Source organism: Naumovozyma dairenensis, chromosome 10, assembly GCF_000227115.2.
Source record: "Naumovozyma dairenensis CBS 421 chromosome 10, complete genome".
NCBI lineage: Eukaryota > Fungi > Ascomycota > Saccharomycetes > Saccharomycetales > Saccharomycetaceae > Naumovozyma > Naumovozyma dairenensis.
The window spans coordinates 707634-726659 of record NC_016488.1 but is presented as its reverse complement, the minus strand read 5'-3'; the positions used below and the strand labels follow the sequence as shown (position 1 = coordinate 726659).

Sequence of the window (19026 nt, the reverse complement as noted above, 5' to 3'; positions counted from 1 at the left end):
TTATGCTGCGATCATATTGGTAGTTTCGGGCGATTTAAATTTAATTTAATAGAAGTTTTTAAAATGACATAGCATGCAATATGTTGTTATATAACCTATTAAGGCTACCTATAATATAATACAGATCAATCATTTCCTTGTAATTTAGCCAAGTTAGTGTGTTCTTCAATGTCTTCAGCCTCCCATGGATAACATAACCATTTGTCAGGAACTGTGACAGCAGCTAAATAACGACCAGATTCAAGCATTTCCTTTGGTAAATCTGCCTTCTTTGGTTTGTCTTTATTATGTAGAACAAAGACAGAAAACAATGTTTCTTCATCTAATCTATTTAATCTTTTTTGTTGTTCAACAACTTCTTTCTCTAATTCAGAAACAGCATAATGTAGAGTAGTTCTAGTATCATCTACTTCGTCAACAATCAAAACTTTCTTACCAATTAAAGAATCGAAATGTTTATCTAATGCCATAAAATCTAACCATTGTGTTCTGATAACTTCTTTACCGATAGTTTCAACAGTAGTATCTAAACCAAGATCTTCATATAAAGATAACCCAATTGCTTGAATTGGAATGTTTTTTTGACCTTTAACTTTCAAGAAAGATCTAATAATTCTAGCGGGAATCATACCTCCACCAGTGATGGCGATAATGATATCAGGTCTTTCATTCCTTTCTAAGATTTGCTTAGCAATCTTTTGGCATAATTTGTGAATGTTATTGTACGAGATGTACATCTTATCAGCGTTACTCATTTTTTCGTGATGGACTTATAATATTTATATGCACTAGAATGAACGGATGGTCGTACCAGTTTGGCTTACCTATCTTGAGAAAAAAAGATACTACTAATGAATGATAAAGAGATAATCCAAATGTACAAAGGAAGCCTCTTCTATCATTATTCCTCGAGAATCTTAAACAAATAAAGACCAAAAAAGCTCGAAGTGAAAAATTTTCTGACAAGATTTATATAAATTATTTCAGTTCCAGCGATGAGCATCGCTTTCGTCCTCCCAGAAAAGTACGTAAAGTTACGTACGTAAACTGGTACTAACATATGTAACGTAAGTGGGTAGATGAAGCAGATAAAGATGATTATGTACAAACATTTTCCACTACTAATTAGTTAGCCGACTGACCACTGTCACCGGATGATGATCGAGTTATGCTACTTACTTGAGTAAAGTTAGGAAGCGTTGGAATAATGAAGATATAAAACTTGACAGCTCTTGCCTCTTAGGTGTTACTGTTGTAGAATTCAATTCTTGTTCAAACCATTGAAGAGATCTATTCTTATGACAGGTCAGTGACTAAATTCTAAACGTATGACCATCGTGGTTTTAGAGGGGGTCGTAAACCTCAAATATTATGTCGACGAATTTGACTACCTGTTGAAAACGGACGCTCAAGTAATGGGTTGGTAAATTGTAGAATAAATCCAACGGAGAGGTGGTACTACCACAATCATAGTTATGAAAAGACTTCCTTTCCTCTTAGATGATATTATCAGGCAGAATATGTGACATGAATTTAAATGTACGGATCCTAGCTTCTCTTGTTGAATTTCATTACTTAGATTAGATTACATTATGGGCCCTAGTTATATAGTTAATAGCCAAGAGAAACTACCAAGGCTAGTACTGTGTTGTATATTCCGAAATCATTAGATAAGCATTAGGGATCCAATGGGGACAACTTGAGTAGTTTTGGTAATCGTTTTAGCTGAGGTTAATGCAACTATAGGAAGTTAGAGTGAAGGGGGTTCGAAGTAAATTATAAAGTTTATATCTTACATATATGCAAATGAACAATAATTAAATGCTTCCCTAAGATGATATTCACTTCGGTTCTATAAAACTATCTTTTGTATCACACTGATTTTGGTAGCTCATTATTTTTTGGTACTTTTCCGTTGTTTTTTTAAAACTCAGTAGCGTCTACATATATATCAGCAGACGATGTATTCAAATTATCTTCTTCAGTCCCTTCATTGACTACTACGGATTCAATGCCATCTGGTCCAGTTGTTTCTTCTAAATCTAATTCCGATAATTCTTTTCTTAATGAGGCTTGTCTCTTTAACATTTCTAATCTACCTTGCATGCTCAATAAAATTGGTAATGTTTCACTGGAAATTCTCAAAGATGTTTTTAAATGTTTCAAATTCTTCTTTAATGACTTGTTTGAAGATGTATTTAGTTGATCCCTTTTACAAAGAAGAATATATTTCAACCATAGAGACAATATTTCTTTATTATCAGTAGTTTTCTGTAGCTCAATAACTATTAGGTTAGTGAATTTCAAAATTATATCTTGCCCTTGTAATTTCTGTGTGACAAACGACTTTATCTTTGGTTCACTCCATTTCTCTGATACAACCAATTCTAGAACAGCTGTAGTATTATTCCGAAAATCGGATTCTGCCAATTCCTTTACTAACAAAGAGCTTAACTCGGTTTGTTCAGCTTTAGTTGGTTTTTCTTTTATTAGTTTTTGTGTTTCAGGTTCTTCGTTCTTACTTTCAACTTCAGCAAGACCATTTGTACCATCCGCTACTAGTTGTTGTTCTGATTTTGGGGCTTCATTAAGTATAATTTCTTTGTTACCCCTTATGCTATCTAGTGAGATTAGTTTGAAATTTGGCTCGTTCACATTTAACCATGCTATCAATAAATCTTGACCAATAACTTTAAAATCAAGCACAGTTTCTGCTCCTACTATAATTTTACAGAGAAGGTTTCTCTCTTTGAGTTTATAAACAAGTATTTCATTTTCAAAACTTAAACAAAACAATAGATCATCATAAATTTTCGTCACACACGTGTTGTCGTCAAAGTTTTGTACCATTTGATTAGTTTCTAAATCAAAGATATTGGTCCCGTCTATTGTATGAATGAAAAACTTGCCATCATTAGTTATATCACACCATCTTGGGTTATCAATTCCATATTTCCTAAATGTACTAGGTCTTCTCTTAGTTGGATCAATAATTAGTACTTCGCTCTTGGACATCAAGACCAAATACGTGATACCATTAGTGGTAATTGTAGAATCTAAACGGAGTTCCACATCACCCTTCCCTTCAATTAGATGGAAAGTTTTGATAGGCTTAGCTTTATTATATTCATACTTCTTTAAACAATCATTTTCATCATGTAGCCAAATATATGGACCATCTATAGCATAACCTTTCAATTTTTCCTTAAAACGGATTATATTAACAATACCTTTCCCATCCGCAGAAAATACTACAATTTTCCCATCGTCAAATATATTAACAAGGAAGTCCCCACGTTGAGAAACTTTTCTCATAGAGTTTTCTTCATCTTCACCATCATTTTCAGCAGTCATTTTCCTCTTTGTTTGACTTGGTACATCACCATCATTCATATCCATGCCAGTACACCAGGCATATGCATTGACATCTTTCCCAACTAAATCATTGGCTTCATAGTCAAGATGACTAACCAATGAACTATTGATCTTATAACCATTGGATGCATCTAATGGATATATATCGACAGAATTTTTTTGTGGTGTAATAGTTCTAATCACAAATCTGCTTGCATCTGGGGAAAATGACCCACTAGGTTCAATTGTCATAGTAAGTGGTATTGATGAAGGATATATTCTCTTTACTGTGGGGGGGGCTATTCTCGGCACTTCGACAATACTACAAGATTAATTGGCTAGTAATCACCAGACCTACAGAGCTGTATTACTATGTTCCTATATCTTTTATTCTAGTCTACATACGTACTCTATGAGATTGTGATGCGATGAGATGAGATGAGGTGGGTTTTTTAATTTTGAAAAATTTTCCCTGTTACCCGGGCCGCGTCACAAACACTAAAGTTGCTTTATATTAATTATTAAAAGAAATAGACGTAAAGTAATAATAGACTATTCTTTTCCTTCAAGTACAATTCTTTTATCAAACTTACTTCCATATGTCTGTGCCCGCTAGCTGAGTCAGCTTAGCTATTTACACAAATACCAGAGATACTGTGTCACAATTTGGAAAAATCAACATTTTTTGAGAAGCTACTAAATGGATCATCATAAGACGATCCTTTAGATTATTATTCCTGTCTTTTCTTGTCTATTCTTCCCTGCTTGCTTTAAATTACGTTATATTTTATAATCGTGCAATGATATATATATATATATTTGCAAGAATATACATGCTTGTTATGATTTTGTTTCTTTTCTCTTTTCTTTTGTTCCCGCTTCTAGTTTTCAACTTTTTTAGTAAAGTTCTTATAAAGATAGTGTGTGTCTTAATATTTGTATTTCTTCCTCACTTAATGAATGCATTAAAGTTTGATACCTTGTCACATCGTTCTGTTCTAAGTTAGCAAATGATTCTTTAAACAGACTGAATGCATCAATATTGTGTAAAATGGATTCTGTTAAAGGATCTTCTTCTAAATCATCAAATGAATCTGCTTCATTAAATGTACCTGAATGTACGAATTGATAATCATCTCCATTATCTTTCTCTAACATATCCATCAATTTCCTTACATCATCAGCTTCCTCATCACCATTAACTTCGTCATCATCAGCATTTTCGTCGATTTCGTCATCATCATTAAATGCTTTATCAAAAACACCATTAGAATCATCCCATTTATTAGCGTCGAAATTACTAAATTCTCTCTTTTTATCATTCAATTCTTTAATGGCAATTGGTAATTTGGCTATCAATTGAACGACAACTTTACCAATTTGATCTAACAAAGATTCCAACCCCAAGGTATGGAAAGCATTTGTTGTCATATTACAACATATATTTAAAACAGCAATTAATGATAATTTAATATCATAAACTCTTGTATAATTTGGAATAAAATTGGTAAACCAAAGTTGTAAAAATAATTCAAGACAATTATGTTGCTTCAAAAATTGTAATGTCAAAGTTGGAGAACTTGAACATAAACTAGCAGTGATAACATTGTATGACGTAACAGCAAACACAATGTGTTTCTTTAATCCATCTTCCTTCTCTTCAATAATTGCCTTCATAACATCAGTTAAGAATTTTTCTTTGAAAATTGATGGTAAATGATCACCTAATGCTAGTATCATCATTTGTGATAATTGGAAAATATTTTTCATATCATCTAAAGTATTTTCCTCAGCTTGAATTGCCTTTTCATAAATTTCTATAATGATCTTTGTATAGAATTCATTTTTACATAATTCTTCTTTACCATAAATTATAATATTATTCAATGATAACATGAAATCTTCCAAATAAAATGGAATCATGGAATTTTCATTCTTATTATTATCTCCAATCAATTCCAAAATTTTCCAAATGATTGGATTTATGCTTCTCAATAAAAATGTAGAATTTTCAATAAACTCATTCAATTCTCTATAGAAGTCTTCCATATTATTCTTCAATATAAACTCAGCAGCGGGATAAAATGATTGTTCTAAATTCTTAACAATATCAGGAGAATTTTCAAAAGATAATAAGATAGAAATAGCAGTGGATAAAATCCCAATGGCAGCCATTTGTTTATCACCTTCATCAGGCATATCTTTCACATTGATAATTGTATTTGGATCAAAATTTGCCGCTTCATTTAATTCAATGGCTAATTTCAAAAATTGTTGAACCAAATTATTCATTAATTCCACACCAAATGGTTGTAGTTGTTCTGCAAATTGCTCTACGAATTCTTGCATGACTCCAGAAATTGCATCTGTTTCAAAATCATTTGATAATTGTAATAATCTTTCCATCATGGGGATAACATATTCAGAAACAACTTGTTTGAATTGGTTATCATCGATGAATACTTGTAATGCTAATGCTGCGGATAAATTGACAGGTAATGAATCATCTTTGGATTCATTGAAGCATGAAACAATGCCGTTGAAAATGATTACCCGATTTTCTGGATCTTTAATATCAATTGGATTCAATTTGGAACAAATTTCACAAACACGAGTTCTTAAGATGGCAAAATTAGAATTGAAAAATGGAATGACAAACTTCTTTAAGAAGCCATCTAAATGATTCAAATATGGAGAATCTTGTTGTGTTAACTTATCTATGATACTTGAAAACATTCTTAAAGAGGATTCAATTTGAACAGCATTATTTAGTGTTATATCATTGCCATTAGACATGTTTGATTGTAATGCTTGAATAATGAAATCTAAAGTTGGTTCTAAAGTTCTCTTGCTACGTTTATGAACTGCAGTAACAATGAATGAAATTGCAGCTAAATCTGGGGAATAATCATCATCCCAAAGTTCCAAATTTCTATGAATATATTCTTGTGGATCATTTTCAAAAGTTTCTAGAGTGTCTTCATTTGGAGTTAACAATGGGAAGATGATATGTTGTAAAATGTTCAAATAATGTGAAGAAATTAATTTCCAAGTGGAATTCATAGATATACATTGTTCAAAGAAACTCAATGAATAATATAATGATTCATCACTTAACCAATAGTTTGCATTACCCCATTTTTCAATTTGTTGAAACAATAATTGTAAAAATTGTGGACTAAATTCATTCAAGAATACAGTTTTAAAATCATTATATTCAAATTTTTTCGTGATGGAATTAACCGCGTATCTAGAAAATAATCTATATATATTACCCATAGCCCATTTTTTACATTTCACCCATGGATTTCTGCTTCTTGAACTTGGATCATTTGCAGTGGAATTTAAGAACTCTATTGGTAAATCTTGTTGAATAATTGTCACGAAAAAATTAGCCCATGGAATAAAGAATTCTTGGCGTTGTAAAACGAATGGTAAATCATAGTAGCTAACGAATTTATAGGTCTTGATTACCAATTTAGTTAAATCACCAATTTGTTGGTTATTCATATTTGTACCGTTATTAAACAATACGTCATTTGCAAAAGTTAATAAAGATGGGAAATATTCCATGATTAAAACTTCTAAATCTTGTCTTGCATCGTTATATTTCCATCTATAAGTACGGAACACTTCAGAGATACAAATCAATGCAATGTTAATAGTATCTATATCATTATTTGAATTGGATAACAATTCAAAAGATTGAGGTAATAATGATTCCCAACTCTTTTCAGGATAATCATTAAGTATAATTTCAGATAATGCATATTTCAAAACTTTGATACAACGAGGTGAATTTTTGGAACATTTTAACATTGTTTGAATTAATAAATCTCTAATTAATAATTTTTCATCTTTATTTATTGCAATAGTATTTGTAGCAGAAGCATATGACGATTTAGAGTTCCAACTAGTAGCGATTTTGTTTTTGAAATATAATGATGCAGCCATTTTAATACTATCATCCACCTCGTTGGAGGAGATAATATCTAGACATATTTGGAGAAACCCTTGGTTTGAACTAAATTGCTTCAAATGAGTTTCTGCATCAGATCTAATAGTAAAATTTTGATCTAAAGTAGCTGCAAAACATTGCAGTATAGTATTGTGATCCATTAGAAGAATGAGATGACGGTTTGTTTGTGTTTTTCTATTGGAATATAATGCAATCTCAGCACGTATTGTATAACACGTTCTTAATAGGGTATGCCTATGTCTTGAGGTAAAAGAAGTGCTGTTGGGTCAAGATATCAAATCAGCGATGCTCTTCTCTTTTATTGATTGTAAAATCTATATAATATAATATATATTTTTCTATATGTAACTATTTCAATTTTTTCACTTTTCTCGAAAAATTTGTCGTCCGGGTTATCCATCGCCAATCGTCTTTTAACTTCAGTTGGCACTCGAACTTGATTCATAAAGACCAGGTAGTTGTTAGTCCCATGTTTGTTAATTCTTCTGGTGATAACACGGGAAGAGGATGAGCTTCAGTGGTAAATACCCATTGAGTCAATTTCGTTGTATCAAATTCGTCGTCGAATAAAAGATATAGATATTTCAAAGTTTCAGCCAGCCAAAAACTTTCTAAATTATCTCTCTTAACAGTTGGTATAGACCAACAATCATCTAAACTTGTAAACCTTTTCTCACTTGGTATCTCACAATCTATACAAGAATTATCATTGAATGAATTTAAAATTTCTTGACCCCATTTTCGATATTGATACTTCTTAGCTTCATCATCCTCTTCTTCGTTACTCGATAGGTGGTACATGAACATGATTGATTCTACAGTCTCAGGTCTTTGCAAACAATGTCTATCTAATGGTTTCACTATAAAATCCTGATCCTCATCAAATTCATACTGTACGGACCCATCATTAAACACTACAATTTCAGGAGCCAACCCAGAAGGAGATTGATGATACATTTCATAACATGTCCTAGTCAATTCTTGAGCTAAAAGCCAATCAGATTCCATATCATCTTTAGCGTCAATCCACCATGGTTGTACTCTTGCCTTGTTGATTGGTAACCCACGAGTAGCGCCCATGGCCATGGTACCACCAAGGAAACAAACTAAATGATCCATTTTAGGTGAAGATGGTGCAGTTAGACCCATTGGTTTCTCAGAAATATAAGTCAATTCATTTGATGTATGTGTCTTATTGACTAAATGTCTTTTGATACCATTTACAGAATGACGGTATAAGATGTTATAAAGAGGTTGATTTGTTTGTAAGAATTGTTTAGATAAATATTCGTAAAATGAATCACCACGTGAACCTAACCTAATATTTTCAGTAAAGAAATGACCTGTGTCGGGGAAAGTATAGATTGGAACTAAACCATCGAGTTTATCCTGGGATAAAATATCATTATTATGATATAACGGCGGGAATACATTTTCCACTAATTCCCAGTATGTTTTATTTTTTGTCAAGTATGCTAAATATTTGAATTCTAATTGTAATGTGGTGAATTCAGCAGTTGATGAGGCACCATTATCTTGATGATTTTTAATAGCTTGACCTGTTTTCAAATTAATACTTGAATATGGGATCCCCGTGGGTGATTGTATGAATGCAGGAGTCAAACAATCAGCTAATTCAATAGCTTTTTCTAAATAAATCGTTGGATTGGAACCAGGTATTTGGAATTCCAAGGATGATAAATGATATGCGGAAAGTAATCCACCTAACATTCTAATAGTAGTTTCGAAAACATTAACTTCAGAATCAATATCTTTATAAGATAAATCATTCTTAATCCAATTTTCAATTCTTAATATTTCATTTTGGAAAATATCTTTGTATAATGAAGTAGAATTATACATTAACATAATGGTATCTATGGAATCGACGATAATCCAACCTAATGGTTGGTTCGATTGAGGCATATTTTTAGCAGTGTGTGAAAGTGGATGATAAATATCATACCCCCAACCACCTTTGGTGGAATAATCTAACCAAGATTGTAAGAACATGGTTTCAATTTGATCCTTGGTGGATTTAATTTCATCGAATCTATTTAAAGTTGGTACTTCATAATGGAATTGTTGTCTATTACCCTTTAAGAAATCAGATTGATAAAAATAAGTACATATTGCTAAACATGCCACTATAATACTAGTATTTTTCCAAGATTTGGTTTCGTTAGCCTTGTCGTTGTTGTTTTGGTAGTCCTTTTTGGTTGCGCCTTTACCAGTTTTGGTTAATTTTGTCCTCTGCACCATGACAAAGACTTGTATAGATGGTTATTTATGGGGGACCTCGAAGAACAAATCAAGTAACTACTACTTTAGGTTAAAAAGAGAGTAATGATTAGAAGAAGTGTAGTCAGTGGAACAGCTCGTTGTATTTCCCTGTGTATGAATGCTACTTAAAATGGTGTTATTCACTTAATGCATCTATATGTACGTAGCAGTTCTAATAATAAATATGGTTTACCAACACACTTTACTTCTTCTCTGTGATTCCGGCCACGTGCCGTATTATATATGTTCCCAATTCTCAATTTCCATTATGTTTCTAATGTGATTCCCATATAGCACTCTGTCACAATTGTTTCTGGTATTTCTTATGTATGAAGTATCTCTTCTATCTACCCAAATGGACAAACAGCCAGCGGTAGATAATGGAAATGCAAAATAGCCTGTAGGCTGGCGCTGGTTTAAAAATTTCATTGTTCAATAACATAGAGGAAATGAATGAATGACATATTTGTTTTTGTTTAGTGTTTTCATAATGAAATACGTACTTGGTTATAAACTCAAAGAAGAGAACCTTCTCTGAAGAATTATAGTAGGAGTAGCGAGCACCTTTATATAGATTTATTGTTTATATAAATTGGTCAAGAGCTTCCGCATCAAAACTAATCTCATTATATATTATAAGAATAAATAAAGAAACTATAGTCAGTGAATTAAGTAAGGGCACTAGAAACAACATGTAGACGGTAGGACAAAGAAAAAAAACTGAACTAGATAGTGAATAACTCAATTACTGCAGTAATGACATGCTTATCGCCATAGATACTAATCATAGCGCTTCCATTGGCATAGAACACCTTGGTATATATATATATATATGTTGTGGATCGAAAAAATATATGTCAAAATTCAGTGCCTTTCTGATTGAATAAAAGGTATATAACGTCTTTTTTATTTAATGAGGTGTAGCACGGAGATAGTTCTTGATTTGGTTGTACGCTATCACTTGAGCTTTCCAAGCATATGCCAATATTAAAGTACACATGGTGTGTTCAGAGATGGCAATTAAAACATGAATGATCAGCCTTAGATGATGAAGGAATCAGTTAATTAATAGTGATATTTTTGATTCGTGAGCAGTTCAGTGCAAAGATTGACATGTCTGCTTCATGTAAGGTTTGATGGTTTAAATTGCAAAGTTCAAATCTTATCGCATTCGATTTGTTCATAATGATTGAATAACACAACATATTTTGTTTGGCAATGATACCGTGCTGGAAGTAATAAATCCTTAGTAAAAAGTAGCCGGTTTTAGATTAGTTGGACAGATACTACACCCACCCAACTGCATAAAATTCATTTCATATAGTATTCTGTATATTTTCATAATATTACTTGGGCTTATTATTATGATTGATGCAGTATAATACTAGTAGTACAGAGTGTCTTAGTTCTGATTTCTTAGACTTCTTTTTCCATTAGAGCTTTTGTTGATTATGGAAAGAAAGACTGGTACGAACAAACCAATCTTGTAAATCTAAACTCCAATTCGTCTCCTAGCGTGGAAATAAGAAGGTAAAGAGCAAGTAACAATTTTACCGCCTATTAACTTCATTCTCTGACTTTGGAATCGTCATATTTGAACAAGTCCGCAATGTCATCCCTCTTCGAGCTTTCAAACTTCTTCCTTCCTTTACAGTTTATTTAATTATTTTGATAGACGTCCAATCTAATGGCACTCAGTACACATGGAATAAGATGACCTTCAGCATAAAATAATATCATTTTATTAGCATGTCTTTTATTATTGATAGATGTCGGAGGTAACTGAGCCAAAATTGAAAGAATTACTAAAGAACTATAAATGGTATGTTACAAATCTTGAGTCGTTGATTCTCCCGTAGTGACGTTAGTTGTTAGGTTTTTATCTGTGTTTCTGAGTAAAGTGAAAATCAGTTCAAGTCTGAATTGAAGTTGAGATAACAAAGTAATTTTCTAAGCTGTTCTCTTGAATCATTTTTTTAGCAACTTCTTGATAGATATACTTTGCAAAGGCAGTCTTAAAACTTTCATAAGATAATCCTTGTACTTTCTTATTTTCTTTTATAAATTTGTGTATTTTGCAAAATTCATGTTTTAAAGGTAATGATTGTTATTTAGAAAAAAAAAAAGTAATAACAAGTAGACTTGCTTACAATCTGGAAATGAAATAAAAAAAATTACTTCTTCAAATTCTGTAAGTACTTACGTACTATTCAGTGAGGGATCCAATATCGAATAATGACTGATAATGATGGTACTGATATAGATTTATTATTGGAAGATCGATTGAAACAACGATATCCGGTGAATCAATTGATCGATTTCATAATTGAAAATGTTGATAAGATCACAATTCCGAAATTAGTTGGTCAATTAGAAGAGATTTGCTTAATAAACAAAATCTATATTAAGAATATATTGAATGAGTTGATTAACGGTAGTAGTAGTAGCAATAGTAATAATACAATGAAGATAATATCATATTATAATGATGCAACGTTGTTTTCCATGGAAGATTGGATTTATGAGAAATATATGGAATTAATTCCTATCAAATATGATGCAGAGGCATCAGATATAATAATGTATCGAATTAATGAAAATATTAAGATTAAGGTGTNNNAGGAGCAACCGAACATTATTAGTGGTAAGAGTACTACTGGGTTTCGTACATGGGAAGGTGCAGTTTATTTATCTAAATTTTTAATTAATAACTGTGAAAAGTATCTAATAGAAAAGACTGATGTTATTGAATTAGGTGCAGGTACTGGGCTTGTTAGTCTTTGTATATTAGAAAATGATCTACAAAAAGGTATAAAAAGAGACAAAGTTTATGTTACAGATGGTGATTCAGAACTAGTTTCTAGTATCTTGAATAAAAATTTCGAACTCAATAATGTAAATATAGAAGATGAGAATGTAATATTACGGAAATTATGGTGGAATGATCCTAATGAAAAGATAGCGGGAGAGGACAACGGTAAGATTGGATTAGTTGTTGGTGCAGATATTACATATGATAATAGTGTTATACCTGATTTATGTGCTTGTTTGAAGCAATTTATGGATAAGAACCGTGACTGTAAAGCAATAATATCAGCTACTGTTCGAAATATTGATACTATAAATTTCTTTGAAAGGAAATGTGAAGAATTAGGAATGAAGGTTCAAATAATTCAAAGTACGGAATCAGATCCAATAGGTGAAGAAAAGATGATTAATGAAATAATATTTCGGCCGTTAATAGCACCCATTCGAATTTATGAGATTTCGAATATATAGATTGTAAGATTTAGAGTCAATCAATATTATTTGGATGTTCGTTCTGTTGCCATCAATCATCATGATCATCAAACTTTTATATGTATGATTATATATCGTAGAAATAGTGTTTACACCGCGCAGAGTATCTATTGGCGGCTAAATTCAAACTATACTAGCATAATAGTAAAGTGAAGAGATACTGCCTAAACCTTCATCAGTAAATTCTATTGATATAAATCTCAAGAAGACAAATGACTACAAATCGCATGAAAAAAGGTTCTACTAAAAGCAATTTACGAATATAATAAAAGTGAGATAATATAAACTTCCTCTGACACTCGAGTCTCATGTAAAAATTAATCAAAACGATTAAGAAAACTCCACTCGAGTTCTTATAGGAAGGCCTTTGATCTATCCTTAAAAAACCGCTTATCACGAACCAAAGCTTAATATCATTATGAAAAATGATTAGAACGAGGTCGTACTGTCTATAGCGGTGGAAAACTTTTGGACAGAGTTAATTGCCCTTTTTAAGAAGAAACTAAATGAAGAAAGATATATTTTAGAATACATAAAAACACGACCTGAGAGTTCTTAACATATTAGAAATTGTTCCTCGAGTTTATATACAAAATGTTTTTTTCTTTCAAAAATTAAAAAAGGCGAGGTGAGGCGAGAGGGCGATCAATGATTGGAAACCCTAAGAGAGAGAAAAACTTGATTTCCAGACCATGCGGGTAATCAGGCTCCAAATGTTCACGTGACTGGAGTGTGGGGTAGCCATGAGGGAGCCTTATTTTGGGTTCCAACCACGTGACATTACCCCCGAGCTCTCCAAAACCCGTGTTTCCCCAACGGATACCTCTTGTTCTGTCGAAGGGAGGTTGGCGGTATCTCACATAAGTTACCCACGGTGCCATCTGTGGCCAGATCCCGGGGGCTGGAAGGAGTCGCTTTTCCTTTTTCGGTTTTCCTTTTTCTAAAAAATTCCGTTTCTGCACTTCTATGCCCTCGAGAACTCATACAATACAATACAATACCGTACCATTACATCATACGTAAATAAAGCAACCCTTCCCTTTAAAGCAAAAGGTAGGGAGCACAATATCTTATTCTTTTCTTAACTTGTATTTTTGTTACACTTTAAACAACAATCTTCTCGAGATTCAACAGCGACTATACTATATACTTCGAGGCTGGTACTCATAAATAGACAAAAGAAAACATATAGGAACGATTAGGAAAACGTGAAGATATACTTAACATATTAACGTTAGTTGTCACTGCACTCCACTGCAAGAAAAGCAAAAATGACACATGCAATTAATAGCACTTCCCGTACTGGTCCTCCCACGACCACCGCTGTCAAAGGCAATAACAAACAAGGCATTGTGCCTATACCTAAGAAATCAAGAACAATCAAGACAGATAAACCAAGACCATTCTTATGTCCGACTTGCACGAGAGGTTTCGTGAGATTAGAACATTTGAAAAGACATGAAAGGTCTCATACTCAAGAAAAGCCATATCTTTGTATCTTCTGTGGACGTTGCTTCGCAAGAAGAGATTTGGTGTTAAGACATCAAACCAAATTACATTCATCCATATTAAATAACTCAAAAACATATAATTCACTTGTTCACCAAGCAGATCAACATGATAATTATAGACATATCATCAAAATTGATGGAAACAAAAAGACACTATTACCTACTTTACAGTTGGATTCTATGACCAATAAATCAAATGAACAATTGACGAATGATATTGTGAATTTTATTAAATTAAATAATATTGACATAAAATCAAAGGATAAATTATTACAAGACGAATTAGAAAATTTATTAACTACTGCTAGAGAAAATGGATTGAACCTAAATCTTGATTTATTATTACCTCAATCGTTGTCCGTTGCAACTACAACAATACCATCAACAGACAATATAGATCCAATTCCATTTCCTACTAAGCAAGACACCTCCGATACAAACTCCACGAACTCTTCTAGTTCGCAAATTGTGACGAACAAGAATAATAATACAAACAGACAAAGGCATGCTTCATTTTCTGCTTCAAGCGCTTTCACATATACACGAGATATACCCAATATAGATCAATTCATATCTTCTGAACAAACAGCACCGACTACCAATAATTATTATTCTTCTTCCAATACTTCTTCAGTATCTCCTTTCATTCCTGATAATAATAACAATAATATGCTCATTGATACAATTCAAACAATAGACGAAGAAGCACCTCATCAAGTTGGTTTCTCAACTCCTCAACTAACCACTGATCAAGTTATTGAAAAAGCAGTAGATGCTGGTATATTAGATTATAACAATATGGATTTACCGAAAAATATTAATGGTTTCAAATTAAATCTCTTTGATGACAATAACGCCAGGGAAGATGATCCATTGTTTGAAAAACAATTCTCGGACTTGAAAATCGATTTCTCAAATCCTCCTTCTACCTCTTCTCATTCAAACTCAAATTCAAACTCGAATTCAAACTTAAACTTAGGTTTAAATTCAAACTTGGATCCAATTTCAACAAAAGATAATAATAATGGCACAGACGTATTTCACCAGAATATTTTATCTCCTAGAAATCCATACCTTTTCACTTCAAATATGACTCCCCAATTAGTATCTACTTCATCATCCACCAACAACACAAGTAATCCTCCTTTGTTGAGCCCTTCATCTTTCTTAGGAAGGTTACCTTCTTTAACTGATATAATGACAATGGGTGTAAGTACTTCAAATGGGTTCGATAATAATAATCCTCATATCCCTCGTGTTCGTATTAACAATACTTATTACAAAGATGATTCAAATAATAATAATAATAATAATAATAATAATAATACACTTGACACCGTTCCGTTACATATCTCTCATTCAAATTCGACCGTTAATATGACTCAATTCAATTATAATAATGTTATTAATGTACCACCGCAACTACCACAATCCTCAGAATCATCTTCACATACATCTTCATCCGCATCTTCCATGATTGCTAATACCAAGAATACTGATAATTTTGATCTGTCATTAAATTATATTCCAAAGGATCTAAGATATGAATCTGATCAATGGTTAAATAAATATCTAGATCAAAATCATAAATTCGATTCCACGATCAAATTTAGAAATATTAATGATGTCGGATTTTATAACTTTAATGATAATGATAATGCTTCAACCACATCAAATTCTTCATCAGATCACCATTCAAGTTCACATTCATATCATTTGAATGTAAATAATAATGATGATAATCCAAGTCCAAGAAACATTGATACCATGAATTTAATGGATGGGTCTGTTTCATCTTCCTTTGAAAATAATAAACCTGTTGCCTCCTCTTTTTCTTCTTCTTGTGCAACCTCCAATTCTCCAGAACATATTGATAACAATATAAGTGATGTTATTATTAAACATTCCAATCCATTATTATCGTTGACAAATACCACATCAAAACAAAAATCAGCAAGATCAAGACGTAATAGTGTTTTCAAACCTTCTAACTCAAATTCTTCTTCAACAACAAACTCAATAGTTGGCCTTCATTCAAATATGAACATGACTCCTTTAAAGTCATCAGATGCACATTCTCAAAAAAAGGCACATAGTAATAATAGCAAAAGAGATGAAAAGAAAAGAAGGAAAAGTTCCGTTAGTAATTCTCTTTCGACTTTATTCAACTCTAGACAATTAGATCTTTTACAAAATGAGTTGCTAGAATTACAAGCAGCATCAGTTAATGAACTTGGAAATGATACTACAACCGTTAATATGGATGATATGACTACTACTGCTACAATACCTCCGAGTACGAATAACATTATCATACCAAATCATCAAGAACTTGTTCAACAATCAAATAATATTAATACAACTAATGATATTGCTGTGTCAATGACCAAAGAATTTATAAATAATTTATCTTCAACAACCTTCTCATTGAATTCAATAAATCCAAACGAACAACAGCAAGAAACATCCACCTCGCTACCATTACAAATTGAAACAGAAATTCAAAATGAAATAAGCCAAACAAAACAATTATCATTTCCATTAACTAAATTTAGTTCAAGATCTCATTCATCTTCCATTTCATCATTACATCAAATTCATGACTTACAATTTTTCAATGAAGAAATTAGACAACTAATTATTATAACTAATAATTTACAAACTGATTCATTCCCCACTGTAACTGAATTAAATAATTATATTACATTATATCAAAAATGGTTCCATAAATATTTCCCATTCATTCACTTATTTTCCATAAAGCAAAATGTTCAAGAACATATTCCACTATTATTATCAATGACAATGATTGGTGCTCTGTTTGCATTCCATTCATCCCATTCTAAATTCTTATCTATCATTTCAACAGTCTACGTGAAAAATATTGTTGAGGTCACTCATAAGAATAAACCAGTCCCATTATGGGTAATCCAAACTCTCTTATTGTTAACTTTTATGGGGATATTTACAGATGATTTAAATGTTATCAAGAATATGGATTCTCAATTGATTACATTGATTCAATTAATTAAAGAAAACAAGATCAATTTACCAATGGAAACAATTCCAGATTATAAATTACCAAGTTTCAATATGTTATCGAGTGACCAATTATTTGATTATTTTATCCTGGCGCAGTCTCGTATTAGAGTATGCCATACCACATTACTGTTATCAAATTTCTTTGCGTCATTAATTGGTATTGAATGTTGTTTCCATTCAATCGATTTACATTGTGGGTTACCATGTCAATATGAAATTTTATTTTCTAAACAAATGATTGATTCAAATGAATGGCTTTCAATAATTAATTCATTTGGTATGAAATTAGAATCAAATTTTGATTTAATTCAATTATCAAATGGATTTTCTCATTATAATGATTGTCTAATTTATTTGACTGATGGTAATCAATTCTTCTATTCAAATTCTAAAATCTCTTTATTAACTTCATTATCATTGATTATGTCCATCCATGAAAAATTATTTATGAATTACAAGAACAATCGTCAAGATGACATGGAAATTGATTCAATGATTAAATATTGGGAAAACTTGTATTTGAAAAATAGTGGTATTATTACACCAAATAGCACTAATATGCCTATCATAAAGGATCATCCTACAATAAGATTGATTATACCATTGTACATCCTTGTCAAAATAAGAAAATGTTTAGATTTATCGCATGTAATGAATAGAGTTTGGCTTCAAGATTGGGACAAGATGAATTTAATCCTGGAAGAATTATCTTATGATTGGAATAAATTAACTATGGCAACCAATTACTCAATACTAATGTTGGATTCCTGGGTTACAATTTTAAAAGTGGCTAAGACAGGTTCAAGAACTAATTTCAGGACACCAATCTTCACAACAACATGTCTTTTCATTACTGCTTTCACCATAGCAGAGTATTTGAAAAAATTTGAAAATTGGGCCTTAGATGACAACGGTATGGCACAAAAATCTTCACTATCCCAACAAGACAAAAACTTGTGGATTAAAATTGAGAAGACATTAGAAAATGTTCAAAAAAATGTCTTGCCACAACATGATTCAATGAAATCGTATCTAGAATTCTTGAAATTACAATCTACTCAGCATCATGAAAATTCATTCAACATCAACCCATTATCTGATGCAATGATTAACAAATACATGGGACCTAATTCTACAAAGGAAATGAACATGTATATAATCAATAAGGCAAAGTTGTCATCAAGATGCCTTTACTTGGGTGTTAGAATCCTCGGTGACGTCCCAATTTGGCCAATCGCTTTATCATTTGCTCATGCATTACAATCAAGAGCTATATTTAATGTATTGAATAGGAAACCATCCTTCCAATCAGACCAAAATATCGTCAATTAGGAATGAGCCTATTCGCTGAAGGAGTATGTGCCTGCGGTTTACATGCTACAAGTTCGTCTGTTTCCAAATCTTCCACTTCTACTTATTTGTATTATAGTCTATTTTCAGGAAAGTTGTATTTTTTTTATACCCTCCTCTATATCTGTATATAAAACTAATAAAATATAATGTATTAATAGTCATATCATATGCATCTCTTGAAGTTGTCCAAAGTATTGTGCTATT

The 19026-nt window shown here is 31.8% G+C and overlaps 6 protein-coding genes across 6 annotated transcripts; 2 read left to right on the top strand and 4 right to left on the bottom strand.

The window, feature by feature from the left end:
- Window positions 1-125: 125 nt before the first annotated feature.
- On the bottom strand, window positions 126-755 carry XPT1 (xanthine phosphoribosyltransferase; the record flags this gene model as incomplete). Its single annotated transcript, XM_003672377.1, has 1 exon — window positions 126-755. One exon carries the CDS (start codon window positions 753-755, stop codon window positions 126-128), a length of 630 nt encoding a protein of 209 aa, XP_003672425.1.
- A 1168-nt stretch (window positions 756-1923) lies between these two features.
- Window positions 1924-3606, bottom strand: UTP9 (Utp9p; the record flags this gene model as incomplete). Its single annotated transcript, XM_003672376.1, has 1 exon — window positions 1924-3606. The coding sequence occupies one exon, from the start codon at window positions 3604-3606 to the stop codon at window positions 1924-1926; it is 1683 nt and encodes a 560-aa protein (XP_003672424.1).
- A 657-nt stretch (window positions 3607-4263) lies between these two features.
- On the bottom strand, window positions 4264-7473 carry NMD5 (Nmd5p; the record flags this gene model as incomplete). Its single annotated transcript, XM_003672375.1, has 1 exon — window positions 4264-7473. One exon carries the CDS (start codon window positions 7471-7473, stop codon window positions 4264-4266), a length of 3210 nt encoding a protein of 1069 aa, XP_003672423.1.
- Window positions 7474-7774: 301 nt separating this feature from the next.
- Window positions 7775-9595, bottom strand: MNS1 (mannosyl-oligosaccharide 1,2-alpha-mannosidase; the record flags this gene model as incomplete). The annotated part of the gene is made up of 1 exon (XM_003672374.1): window positions 7775-9595. The coding sequence occupies one exon, from the start codon at window positions 9593-9595 to the stop codon at window positions 7775-7777; it is 1821 nt and encodes a 606-aa protein (XP_003672422.1).
- Window positions 9596-11851: 2256 nt separating this feature from the next.
- EFM3 (protein-lysine N-methyltransferase) lies at window positions 11852-12895 on the top strand (the record flags this gene model as incomplete). The annotated part of the gene is made up of 1 exon (XM_003672373.1): window positions 11852-12895. One exon carries the CDS (start codon window positions 11852-11854, stop codon window positions 12893-12895), a length of 1044 nt encoding a protein of 347 aa, XP_003672421.1.
- A 1292-nt stretch (window positions 12896-14187) lies between these two features.
- Window positions 14188-18801, top strand: RSF2 (Rsf2p; the record flags this gene model as incomplete). Its single annotated transcript, XM_003672372.1, has 1 exon — window positions 14188-18801. One exon carries the CDS (start codon window positions 14188-14190, stop codon window positions 18799-18801), a length of 4614 nt encoding a protein of 1537 aa, XP_003672420.1.
- Window positions 18802-19026: the final 225 nt, after the last annotated feature.